A 13,720-nucleotide genomic window follows, 5' to 3' on the forward strand; every position below is an offset into this window, starting at 1 on the left:
GATCTCGGCCCAAAACGTCGACTGTACTCTTTTTCATAGATGCTGCCTGGCCTGCTGAGTTCCTCCGGCACTTTGTGTGTGTTACTTGGATTTCCAACATCCGCAGACTTTCTCTCGTTTGTGATTAGCTTTACTATATCTTTTAATCAGTGCATCATGGGAAGCATTTGGTCTGGGTGCATCACAGCTTGATACGGCAACTGCTCTGCACGTGTCTGCAAGAAACTGCAGGGACACAGCTCAGCACATCAGAGGGACCAGCTACCCCTCCATGGATTGTCTACACTTCTCACTGCATCGGTAAATCAGCCAGCATAATCAAAGATCATATCCATTCTCATTCTCTCTTCTCTCCTCTTTTACTGAGCAGAAGGTACAAAAGGCTGCAAGCACGTAAAACCAGGCTCAAAGACAGCTTCTATCCTGCTGTTATCAGACTATTAAAGAATTCCCCAGTACAATAAGTGGACCTTTAACCTCACATCCTACCTCATTATGATCTAGCACCTTATTGTTTCCCTGCACTGCTCCTTCTCTGTAGCTGTTATGCGGAGTTATTGCTTTACCTTTTCTATTTCTTCACACTGTGTGATGATCTGATCAGCATGCAAGCCAAATTTTTCATTGTATCTTGGTACACGTCACAATAATAAACCAAACCACTTCCAGAGTCATAATTTAATACAGCAGAGTGTTTGCTGTTCCTCAGCCCTGCACAAGTGCCAGTTTTGATTTTAAATAACTACTGCATTACTAATTGAGTGCATTCTGAAATAGGCAAGTGTTTCATCAGACTGTAGCCCATGCAGCAGTGATGAACATCCTCACCCCTGACCGTGACTACTTACCGCCAGTGATTCCAGAGTTGACTTTGCTGAGAACATCTTGAATCTATGGGAAAGAAAATAATTAAATCAATCCTCTAAGTGTCAGCGCAAAGCAATTGGAGGCAAGCTGTCCCACAGATTGTACTCCTCAGGACATTGCTCCCACATTGTGAATATTTCAGAACTTGTTCCAGCACACATGTGATAACTGAAACTCTCAGCTTAGAAACTGTAATTCCCACACACGTTCTCATGAAGTGAACTCGTCCATTCTGTTACCTAAAGCTCTGAATCAGAATTACAGAAGGGAATTATTCCTGCACAGTGAAATGTGAAATATTCCTATGGACACACTTTCATCCCACGTTCTTGATTTTTTTTGCTTATTTATTTTTTATTATTATTATTGTTGTATTTTTATTTTATCTCAGCTGAAGCTGGTGAAACTTGAGGTTCGGGCCTAGCCAAGCACATTCATTTCTCAACTACTAGGAACTTTTGAACTATTCTAGTGGTGTTTAATATTTTGGCTTTCTGTAGACCTACAGAAATATTGCTGTGTAGCCCTAATTGTTTAATACTTTTGTGTAGTGACTTTGGGCTGAAACCAGTTATAGATATTACTACTGGGGCAACGTACACCTTGTTCATGTTCCATAGTCTTTCAGTTTCCTCTTTTGATTCAGCATATTTCTGGATTCTTCACTTACTGATTTCTGTAAGTTGTGTGTGTTTGGAATGACTATATCAATTAAGTAAGTTATTCTTGCTTATCTATCCTGCAATATTATATCTAGATAGGGGTTATTACGGATTGTCCTATCTCTAATAATGGATTGGTCGTAATATAATTTATCAGATTCTGACACTAAAACTGGATCAGGTTTGTATTTATAGTAAGGTATGGTGTCTTTTATGAGTTTGTATTTTAAAGCAAGATTTTGGTAAATGAAGTTTGCCCCTTGATTGTGCCAGTGTAAGTAAGCAGATTGAGTTAAACTGCTACAAGATCCTGTAATAAGTTGGATTGTTTCTCGTTTTTCTCAGCATTTTCTGCATTTACCATCTTGAATTTGTGTTAACCACCTAGTCCGTTATTATTATTAATTCTTTATTTTTCTTTCTTTTCGTATCTGTGTAGTTCATTGACTTTTGCACATCAATTTTTTGTCCTCCTGCGTGCGGTCTTTCATTGATTCTATATTGTTTCTTGTATATATTGTGAATGCCTGTAAGAAAATGCATCTTGTATATCTGACATATATGTACTTTGATAATAAATTTACTTTGAACTTTTGATGGTTGTGTAAAATGTGTTGCATCCACAGCCCAAGCTGGAATCTATAGCCCAAGTCCAGCAGCAGCTGACGTTCTTGCTCGGGGACCCCACAGGGAGCTTGTTCTGAGAAATGTAAAATGCACGAAGGTAGCTATGGTAACAGGGAAATCGTCACATGGCTCAAAAGTCTGCTCACAGAAATCACCCGGAAACCCCAACTCCAAAGATGAATCAACCACCTCCTCGCTCCATTAAATCTCTTCATGCATTCAATGTCAGCAAGACTGAGGAATTGACTGCAGACTTCAGGAAGGAGAAGCTGGAAGTTGGAAGAACATACAACAGTCCTTATTGAGGAGCAGGTGGTGGGAATGGTTAGCATTTACCATTCAACTGACGCTGGGCATCAACGTTTCAGAGACCCAACAGATTGAATGTATCATGAAGAAAGCATGTCAGCGGCTATACTCCATTGGGACTTTGAGGTGTTTCACCAAAGACTCCAGCAAGTTCTTAAGAATGTACAGTGGACAGCATTCTGACTGGTTGCATTACTGCCTGGCACGAAGGCTCCAATGCATGGGATCGCGAGAGGCCACAAAGTGTAGATTCAGTTCCACTGTGGGCATAACCCATCTCTTCCACCACCCCCCAACCCCAGTCTTCAAGAGGCAGTGCCTCAAGATGGTGGTATCCACCTCTATGGACTCTCGCCATCCGGGATATTCCCTCTCCTCATTTCTGCTATCAGGGAGGATGTACAGACTCAATAAATAAAACACAACTTCTTTCTCTCCGCCATCAGATTTCTGAACAGTCATGAACCCAGGAAAACTATCTAATTATTCCTTTCTTTTAGCACTGTGTTGTAATTTATGGTAATTTTAAGTTGCACTGTACAGCCACCACAAAACAAAGTTGACGTCGTGTAAATCAGTGATAACAAATCTGATTCTGAATCTCTTCAGCTGCTGGTGCATTTACATCTCCCTTCCACCAAAACTTAAGGCTTCAGGAGCATTTCACAATTACAGTACTGGGTCCTGCCAAGGTAGCTCACTATATGTTCTAGAATGGAAAGCTTCATCCTAAGAACAGATGCGGCAGAGATGGAGGAATTGAGAGAAAGGAATTGCATTTTTTATAAGTGACAGGGTGGAAATAGGTACAAGATAGCTGCGAGAGTCAGGAGGAACATGTCTGTGTTCCTCTGTTACAGTTACAATCACAGTCATAGTCCCTTTGTTTCTTCTCACCCTGCCTGACCTGTACCGAGACGAACAGATCGTCGGATGGCTGTAACCATAAAATGTTTGCCTCATTCTTGAGTTCCAAAGGACCTGCTGGGCAACATCATCTCCAGATCTAACTACCTTCAGCTGAGGTAGCAAATGGCATATCAATTAGGAGGAACAGTAGTACCCCTGGCCCTGCTCCACCATTAAATTAGGTCATGGCTGATCCGATTGTAACATCAATTTCACTTTCCCATCTAACAATTCTTATGTGGAAAGGGTGAGTGAAGGAGAGGTGATTTGATAGATTACACAAGATGTGGATATAGTGGACAGCCGACATCTTTTTCTCAGTGCAGCAATGACCCAGACCAGAGGGCATCCTTTTAAGGTGAGTAGAGGAAAGGTTGGGGGGAGATGTCAGAGGTAGGTTATTTACACAGAGCAGTAAGTGATTGGAATTTACTGCTGGGGTAGTGGTAGATGGATGTCAGGGACAGTTAAGAGATTCTTTGATGGACACATGGATATATGAAAAATTGTGAGCAGCATACAAGATGCTGGAGGATCTCACCAAGTCAGGCAGCATGAGTGAAGGGGAATAAAGAACTGACATTTGAAGTAGGTTTATATCATCGACAAACATCTCGGGCTGAAAATCCCAAACTGTGCTGTACCATTCTACAATTTTTTATCCCTCTGCTCATCACTAATCTATCGGTTTTTGCCTTTAAAATATTCACGCTCTGCTTCCATCAGCCTTGGAGGAATAAACTTCCAAATATATCCATGGCAATTTGTAATCTCCTACACCATGATCTTCAGCATCTGATCAGATACACTCTGGAAATCTCAGCACACTCCCTACTTCCTCAAAGAATTATAATAAGTTCATCCTTTTCCCTTCACAAAATGATGCTGATTCTGGCTGATTACTGTGGGAATACTGCACCCTGCCTGTCAGGGTACGGGACTGTACCTTCCGGTGTGTAATTCCTATGTTATGAGTGCTGAACAGACCTGATGGAAATGGGGTGCAGAGCTAACCATTCCCCCCCCCTTTGAGAACTATGAACTATTGCTATTGCTATGCTGCTAATGAGAGAGAGAGAGAGAGAGAGAGAGAGAGAGAGAGAGAGAGAGAGAGAGAGAGAGAGAGAGAGAGAGAGAGAGAGATGAAGCACAGAGGCAGGAACATCTGCTACAGATAAGAGAGAGAGACACACATTTGATTTATGTATTATGGCTTCTTCCTGGATTGTTTACCTTTCGCTGCAAAGATGTTACTTTGCTCGTTAACATTCCTGAGGAGACAGCAGGAGTGGCCTGATTTGATGGACATGGTCATTTTGAGTTGATGGATGGCTGATACCCCATCAGTGGGGATAAAAGACAGGTGTGGGGAGACACCCCTCAGACACACCAGTGGACACTGACTGAGTGTTGTGCACCCACAGGAAGGTGGGGGCTTCGAGGACCGAATCGGGAGATCGGTCAACAAAGCTCACAGTGTGACGGCAGGGCCGGTGGGGACTTGTGTGTGTGTCCACTCATGCCAGAGTGACGAGTCCACCACAACGGTCTAGCCGAGGATGGAGGGGTCCTAACCGAATTACCACAACGGTACGACGGAATAAGAAGACAACGGAAGGTTTGCCTGCTGCAGCTGTTACATCTCGCTCTCTCTCTCTCTCTCTCCCCAACAAATTACAATACAACAACCACAATTACCTCAGCACACATGAACTGAACTGAACTTTATATTCTTCAATGACAATTCATTTACCCCTAGACATTGATAGAGCTTGTTTATTATTGGTGATTATTATTCCTACACTTCTATGTTTATTATTGCTAACCTGTTTTATATGTATATTTGCATTTTTGATACTGTATTGTGTAGTTTACTAATAAACGCCTTTAGTTTTCGGTACCACCAGACTCCAACGGATTCTTCTATCTCTGCTGGTTTGTTAACCCAGTTACGGGGTACATAACAAATTGGGGCCTCGTCTTCGGGATTTGATTACCAAATTGGGGGGCCAGTAAATCGGGATAGAAGTCCCTTATCTGATCTGGTTGTGTGGATAACCAGACGGGAAACCAGCAGAGATGGAGATTGACAAATTTTTAAAAGAACCAACTATGGGGGCATTAGAGGATGCCAAAAAGATGGAATTGTTGGGTATTGCGAGACAGTTGAATCTCTCGGCGGTGAAACCGGCGATGAGAAAGTTGGAGATACAGAGGGCGATAGCTGTGTATTATGTATCCCAAGGTGTGTTCCCATTGGGGGCATTGGAACTGTTCCCTGAGAGGAAACTAACCGAGAGTGAGCTTCAGTTACAGATGGAAAAATTAAGGTTGGCTGAGGAGGAAAAGAAGAGGGAGCATGAGCTTCGAGTAAGGAAGCTGGAACTGGAGGCCGAGAAGGAACGGGAAGAGAGGCAATTTGAGCTGGAAAAGCTTAAGGCATTGCAGGGAGGAGGCCAGGCAGTAGACCCAAACCAGGGATTCAAGATTGGTCAGGAGATTAAGTTGGTACCCCCATTTGAGGAGATGCATGTCGATAGGTACTTCCTCCATTTTGAGAAAGTTGCTTTGAATCAGAACTGGCCTAAGGGGAAATGGGCTGTTCTGTTACATGCTGTACTTAGGGGGAAGGCTCAGCAAGCGTATTCGGCATTGTCCATGGATGAGTCTAAAGATTATGATGAAGTGAAAAGGGCTAAACTAAGGAGTTATGAATTGGTTCCAGAGGCATACCGGCAGAAGTTCCGGAATTTGAGGAGGCTGTGGGACCGCACGTATTTAGAGTTTGCCCGTGAGATGCAAATGTATTGGGATCGGTGGTGTGCCTCAAAAGGGGTCAGTGGAAATTTTGATAGGCTGCAACAGCTGATGCTCATCGAGCAATTTAAAAGTTGCGTCCCCGAAGGTATGAGGACATACTTGGATGAGAAGGAGACAGAGACTCTGTCTGCGACTGCCAAGTTAGCAGACGAGTATGCCTTGACCCACAAGATAAAGTTTTCCCCAAATAAGAGCTACCAGAGAGGCAGTAGGGACAGTAGAGAAAGCCCACCGGCTAAGGCAGAGAATAAGCTGGGAACTAGCGGAAAAGGCAAGGTGGAGGAAAAGCAGGCTGGCAAGAAGGTTTCCAGCTTTACGTGTTATAATTGTGGGAAAGCTGGTCACATAGCATCTAAGTGCTTTGCTCCGAGGAAGGAGACAGGAAAGGGAAAGATGGCAACTCCGACTGGTTGCATTGAGCCGGTCAGCAGACCGATGAGGAAGGCGAGGTTAGATAGAGCCCAAGAGGGGCGTGAGAGGTTTATTTCAGAAGGGATGGTATCTGTGAAGGAGGGAGAAACCCCAGTTCCAGTGTGGATCTGGAGAGATGCTGGGGCCGTGTATTCAGCAGTGAAGCTGACAAGCAAGCCTGTAAGTGCTGAGGACCAGCCCACAGATTCCAAGATTAATCCCGCCTGCGCAGTAACTCGCAGCATGTCTAGAAAGGCGGCTGAGAAAGGAAACAGTTTAAATGAGTCCAGTGTTGATTTAGCTGAGACGTTTTTATCAGCCCTGTACCAGGAGAGGTTAGAGGATGGTAAAGCGGAGAATAGTGGAGCTAAGGAAAGTAAGGGAGATGAAGCAGATTTAGTGTTATCAAGGAACGGAATTTTGAACCTGGCCCATAAGATACCCCTAGGTGAACATTGTGGAGTGAGGAAGGAGGTTATGGAGGCACAGAGCCAAGATGGGAAACAGATGGGGCAGCAAGAAGGTCCAGGGTTGGACACTGATGATTTATGTAGCTTGAAAGAGCTGGTTGTAGTTGAAGAATTTAAGTGTGTTCCCAATTATGTAAGGGCAGTCCTAGACGAAAAGGATGCCGCTACCTTGAGGGAGTCTGCTGGGTTAGCAGATGAGGTTGTCTTAACCCGCAAGGTTGAGTTTACTCTGAATGGGAGTTGCCCAGAGAGTAACTGGGAGGATCAGGGGAACTTGGAATTTGAAATGGGGACTGGTATTGAAAGCCTAGGAGAGGCAGATGTCGCGCTGGCCTGTGTTCAGGTTGTGAAGGTACCTGTGGATGCACAGGGTACTGAACCTAGTGTGGAGACTCAGGAAAAGTCTGAGTTATCTGACTTGGTTAAAAAGGAATGCAGTCCTTTTGGGTCAGATGGACTTGGTTCAGTGAAGAAAGGGTTAACCTTGGCACCAGTGGAAAGTGAGGATTCTCAGTCACTTGTGTTAGACGGTGTTCTAAAATCTAGTGATGAGATGAAAGCTGGTGAGATGGATATTATTGAAGATATTGAGGGAAAAAGTGTTACTAAAGTTTTGAATAAAGAAAATTTAAAGTCTGGATTGATTTTAGAAGTAGTAACCATGCTGAAGGGTCAGTGGTCTGGTAACAAGGTGCCTGCAAAGCAATTACAGTTTATTTTGAAATTTAAAGATAAACAACTTGGTGATGTTGTTCAAGTATGTGATTTGGGGAGACAGAACTTGAAGTGTTGTTTTGACCAAGAGCGATCACCTGCAAGTGTTAAATGGGAAACTAATATAATTAAAGATCCTGAAGATAAAATTAATGACCTGCTTAAAATTAACGAGTGGTGTGGAAGTTCAGCAAATGAGCTTAGTTTGGAAAACATTAGTGATAAGCTAGCCCCTGTGAAGGCCTATTCCAAGCTGGTGAGCCAGCTAACCACGTGAGAGTTAAGTGGAAAAGAGGCAAGGGTTGACCAAATGCCGCTTTGAATAACAGGATCTGGTTTTGCGGGAATTTGACTTTTTTTTTGACAAAGCTTGTGGAAGATAAAGACAATATCATAGTAGATTGACTAAATGTTAAATTTAAAAGTGAAATAGTGATTAGTATTTGCATAAACTTCTGTAATGTACTACATTATAATCACACATGTATTGGTTCACACTTTGTAATATACACCTAAGTTAAGAATTACTCCACTGTGGAGAAAGAATTGTTGGCACTTATCCTGGTGATACACCATTTTGAGGTCTACATTTGCTCAGCACAGAGACCATTAATCGTTTATATTGATCACAATCCTTGGTATTTTTGGCTAACATGAAGAATAAAAATAGACGGTTATTAAGTTGGAGTCTGCTGTTACAAGAATTCGATATTAAAATACAACATGTAAAGGGGAGTGACAATGTAATTGCTGATTGTTTATCCAGGTGTTAATTGAAAGTATATCTGTATTACTCTTGTAGTTAACGACCACTTTTGTATTATATTAGACTCTGTAGTGTGCTTTACTAGTTAATTTTCACCCCGGTGAAAATTCCTTGATGGATGGGGGGTGTTATGAGTGCTGAACAGACCTGATGGAAATGGGGTGCAGAGTTAACCATTTCCCCCCCCCCCCCGCCCTTTTGAGAACTATGAACTATTGCTATTGCTCTGCTGCTACTGAGAGAGAGAAAGAGAGATGAAGCACAGAGGCAGGAACATCTGCTACAGATAAGAGAGAGAGACACACATTTGATTTATGTATTATGGCTTCTTCCTGGATTGTTTACCTTTCGCTGCAAAGACGTTACTTTGCTCGTTAACATTCCTGAGGAGACAGCAGGAGTGGCCTGATTTGATGGACATGGTCATTTTGAGTTGATGGATGGCTGATACCCCGTCAGTGGGGATAAAAGACAGGTGTGGGGAGACACCCTCAGACACACCAGTGGACACTGACCGAGTGTTGTGAACCCACAGGAAGGTGGGGGCTTCGAGGACTGAATCAGGAGATCGGTCAACAAAGCTCACAGTGTGACGGCAGGACCGGTGGGGACTTGTGTGTGTGTCCACTCATGCCAGAGTGACGAGTCCACCACAACTGTCTAGCCGAGGATGGAGGGGTCATAACCAAATGACCACAACGGTATGACGGAATAAGACAACGGAAGGTTTGCCTGCTGCAGCTGTTACATCTCGCTCGCTCTCTCTCTCTCTCTCTCTCCAACAAATTACAATACAACAACCACAACTACCTCAGCACACATGAACTGAACTGAACTTTATATTCTTCAATGACAATTCATTTACCCCTAGACATTGATAGAGCTTGTTTATTATTGGTGATTATTATTCCTACACTTCTGTTTTTATTATTGCTAACTTGTTTTATATGTATATTTGCATTTTTGATACTGTATTGTGTAGTTTACTAATAAACACCTTTAGTTTTCGGTACCACCAGACTCCCAACGGATTCTTCTATTTCTGCTGGTCTGTTAACCCAGTTACGGGGTACGTAACACCTACCACTGCTTTACTTCACTGCTTCCAAATTCCTGTCTCAATATCATCTCAGTCCACATTTGCTGCTTTTAATGCCAACTTGTTATTTCATTGAATCCTTCCTTACTGTGCAGTAGTTGCTTGAACCAATTATGGCAAGCTGACCTCACGCGTTTGGCACAAATCTACCAAGAGTTTCACATCATAAACCCATAAGAGACAGGAGCAGAAATAGGCCATTCAGCCCATGGAGTCTGCTCTGCCATTCCATCATGATTCTCCCTTTCAACCCCATAATGCCCTTACTAATCAACAACCTATTGACTTCCACTTTATATATACCCAATGTCTTTGACTCCACAGCCAACTATGGCAATGAATTCCACAGACCCACTGCCCTCTGGCTGCAGACATTTCTCTTCATCTCTGTTCTAAAGGGGCATCTTTCTTTTCTGAAGCTGTGCCCTCCAGAAGGATAACAAAAAGTAAACCCTATATTCTTTGCATTAGTGTTTAATTATCCAGTTAAATGGATAAGAGGCAAAGTGAGGATTGGCCTACTTCTGAAGCCATAAATAAAGTATTCACAGAATACACTTGAACCCAGTGTCGCAATCTTTAACCCTACGCAGAGAGTTGGATTGAGATGAAAATTTTAAGGAGTTTGCCTGTTTCTTCGAGACTGGTCATTTTCCTGGATAGCAAGCTTCTCAGTTGGGAGACTTCATTGTGCACATCTTGCACACATAGGGGGCAAAGATTGTGGCTTCAGCTTGCATCAATGTGATAGCAATGAAGCAGCAAAGAGTGAAAGTACTTCCTGCCAGAAAGCATTCGAATGTAACCACAGCCATTCTAAATGGTCTTCCAAATGCTGACGGGCCCTTTTTAATTTGGGATGATTTCCCTGTTTGGTCGCCTGTAGCTCACTGGGCTAGGTGTCAAGCTAAGGTAGTCACTCCCTCCTTGGAGCCAATGGGTGACGTACCGATCAAACCCACAGTGCAGGGTCCAGTGATCGACCTCAGGATCATATGTATCATTACCATTGTTGCAAGAGATGGGAATTACACATGACACAATGAGGAATACAATAGTCTTACCTTCTAAGGCCCAGTGTGATAGCTAGCTTCTTCCCTTTCAAAGCCACCTTTGCGTCCAACTTTGACTCCTGCAATGGAAAACCCAGATGAGAATATAGAACATCTCCCATTGTGGGATACCAGTGAAGAAACAACACATGCGCATGATCACTCGTGTGCATAGTACACTCTAATGTGACCACTTGTGCACACACCACTCCACTGTGACAACTTGTGCACACACAACACTCCAATGTGACCACTTGTGCACACACAACACTCCACTGTGACCACTTGTGTGCACACCACACTCCATTGTGACTTGTGAATACACCACTCCAAGCTGACCACTTGTGTGCAGTCCACACTCCTCTGTGACCACTTGCATGCAGACCACACTTCACTGTGACCACCTGTGCACACATGTGACCACTTGTGCACACACCATACTCCAATGTGACTACCTGTGCATACACCACACTCCATTGTGACCACTTGTGCACATACCACTCCACTGTGACCACTTGTACACACCACACTCCACTGTGACCATTTGTGCATGCACCACTCCAAGGTGACCACTTGAGTGCAGTCCAGACTCCACTGTGACCACTTTACAGCACTAGTGATCACCAGTCAGGTTCGATTCCCGCCACTGTCTTAACAAATTTGTACGTTCTTTCCATGGCTACGTGGGTTTCCTTTGGGAGCTCTGGTTTCCTCCCACATTCCAAAGACGTACAGGTCAGTAGGTTTGTGGGTATGCTATGCTGGCACTGGGAACATAGCAACACACATGGGCTGCCCTAGCACCATCCTCATGGATTTGTCTTGACGCAAATGACGCATTTGATTGTATGTTGCATTGTACACGTGACAAATAAAGCTAATCCATCTGATGAACAGGGCCAAGTTGTATTATCAAGATTTCTCCAAGATATTACCTTTTAAATAACACTCTCCCTTGCTATTTTTCTGAAACTACTGTTATCCAGTTTGGATGTTCAAAGACTGAAGCAGGAAACATCAGGAGAGAAGGGAAACAGGGTAGAGTCACCACTTTTAATACACATAGTTTCTGGTATTTCCTCCTACCTCCTGATGGTTCTGTGCTTCATGACGGTAAGACCATAAGAGATAGGAGCAGAATTAGGCCATTCAGCCCATTGAGTCTGCACTGCCATTCCATCATGGCAATTTATTATCCCTGTCAACCACATTCTCCTGCATTCTCCTCATTATCTTTGAGGCTCTGACTAATCAAGAATATATTAACTAACCTCCACTTTAAATATACCCAAAGACTTTGCCTCCATAGCCATCTATGGCAAAGAATTCTACAGATTCATCACCCTCTGACCAAAGAAATTCCTCCTCATCTCTGTTCTAGAGGGACATCCTCCTATTCTAAGTCTGTATCTTCTGGTCCTGGACTCCCCCACTATAGGAAACATCCACTCTATCTAGGCCTTTCAAAATTCAATAGGTTTCAGTGGAATCCCACCTCATTCTTCTAAACTCCAGCAAATACCGACCCAGAGGCATTGAACACTCTTCATATGTTAACCCCTTCAGTCCCAGAATCATTCTCATGAACCTCCTCTGGACCCTCTCCATTGCCAGCACATCCATCCTTGGATAAGGGGCCAGATCTGCTCAAAATAAACCAAGTGCACTCTGACCAGTGACTTATAAAGCCTCAACATTACATCCATGCTTTTATATTCTAATCCTCTTGAAATTAATGCTAACATTGAATTTGCCTTCTTTACCATTGACTCAACCTGCAAATTAACCTTTAGAGAATCCTGCACGAGGATTCCCAATTCTCTTTGCATCTCTGATTTCTGAATTTGCTCCACATTTAGAAAATCAGTCTTGCATTTTGGAAGAATGACTTTATTCCTTCTTCCAAAATACAAGACTCTTGTACTTTGTACTCGTGATCTCCAGCTTTAACTTTAACATGTGTGGTCCATTTGCAGCCTTTCCCAACACACTAATCCTTGGAGGCGGGTTTGCACGCGCATGGAAACAATACGTTCTTTGCCTGGATGGACATGCAACATGGTGGACAGGATACAACGGGTCCGAGGAATTCAGACAGACCAGGGCATCTGCAGGTGGTGCTGCTTAACAGAACTGAGCTTTGGAATAGTGCCCAGAGGGACCTCGGGGTGCAGATACATCCTGAGAGTTATGTGATGATCTGGATACCATTACAATTAGAACAATGTACGTAACTGTGGGGCTAACGTATAAATGTAATTGCAAAATATTTGGACACTTAGACTACAAGGGCTTGAAGACAGTGTAAGCACAAGGCTTTTTGACTACAGGCACACAGTGTGATTGTAGGTGACCTGTGAGTACAGACGCATTGTATGACAGTAGGAGTAGTGTGACATGGTAACACACAAGAGATTTTGCAGTTGCTGGAAATTCTGAGTAACACATGCAAAATGCTGGAGAAGCTGGTGAAGGGTCTCAGCCCGAAGCACAGACTTGTTATTCCCCTTCATACATGCTACCTGACCTCCTCCAGCATTTTGTCTGTGGTGCTAAGGATTTTGTATTGTGGGGATATTGGGAACACTTTGCTTACCATGATTATACTGGAAAGTGTGACCGGAGGGGAGTTGGGCGGCAGTATGATGATATTCATGCGAGCGTTGACACCGATAGTGATCCCCGAAGGCTTGATTGTACAATGAGGAACTGACGTCACTTCCAACTCCAGCAACAAGGGAGCTTCCTTGGCTGATGATGTCGGGGTCTTGGGAGTGATTGGGAAAGGAGGCAGAAAATTAACACTCAGACATATTCTATGTCAAATATACGACATCAAAACATAGACTGATTGCATCTCATTCCAATAGACTTTGATGAGGAACTGAGTTAGAACTTACAGTATATCAAAATAAACCCTTAAGCAGAATTCATTGGCTTGATTTCATTGGATCAATACTCAACTCTGAAACATCTGAACTATGAAGATGCATACAGCAGGATGCTCTTCAATG

General features: G+C 43.3%; 1 protein-coding gene across 5 annotated transcripts in view; it reads right to left on the bottom strand.

Moving 5' to 3' along the window:
* pltp (phospholipid transfer protein) overlaps window positions 1-13,720 on the bottom strand; it is a 91,099-nt gene that overhangs the window by 19,917 nt on the left and 57,462 nt on the right. For all 5 annotated transcript variants that reach the window (XM_073061567.1, XM_073061568.1, XM_073061565.1 and 2 more), the window contains 3 exons: window positions 13,303-13,473; window positions 10,719-10,786; window positions 849-891 (listed from right to left, as the gene is read on the bottom strand). In XM_073061567.1, coding sequence (XP_072917668.1) covers window positions 849-891; window positions 10,719-10,786; window positions 13,303-13,473 — 282 coding nt within the window. The remainder of the gene's footprint in view (window positions 1-848; window positions 892-10,718; window positions 10,787-13,302; window positions 13,474-13,720) is intronic.

Source organism: Hemitrygon akajei, chromosome 11 (assembly GCF_048418815.1).
Source record: "Hemitrygon akajei chromosome 11, sHemAka1.3, whole genome shotgun sequence".
Taxonomy (NCBI): Eukaryota; Metazoa; Chordata; class Chondrichthyes; order Myliobatiformes; family Dasyatidae; genus Hemitrygon; species Hemitrygon akajei.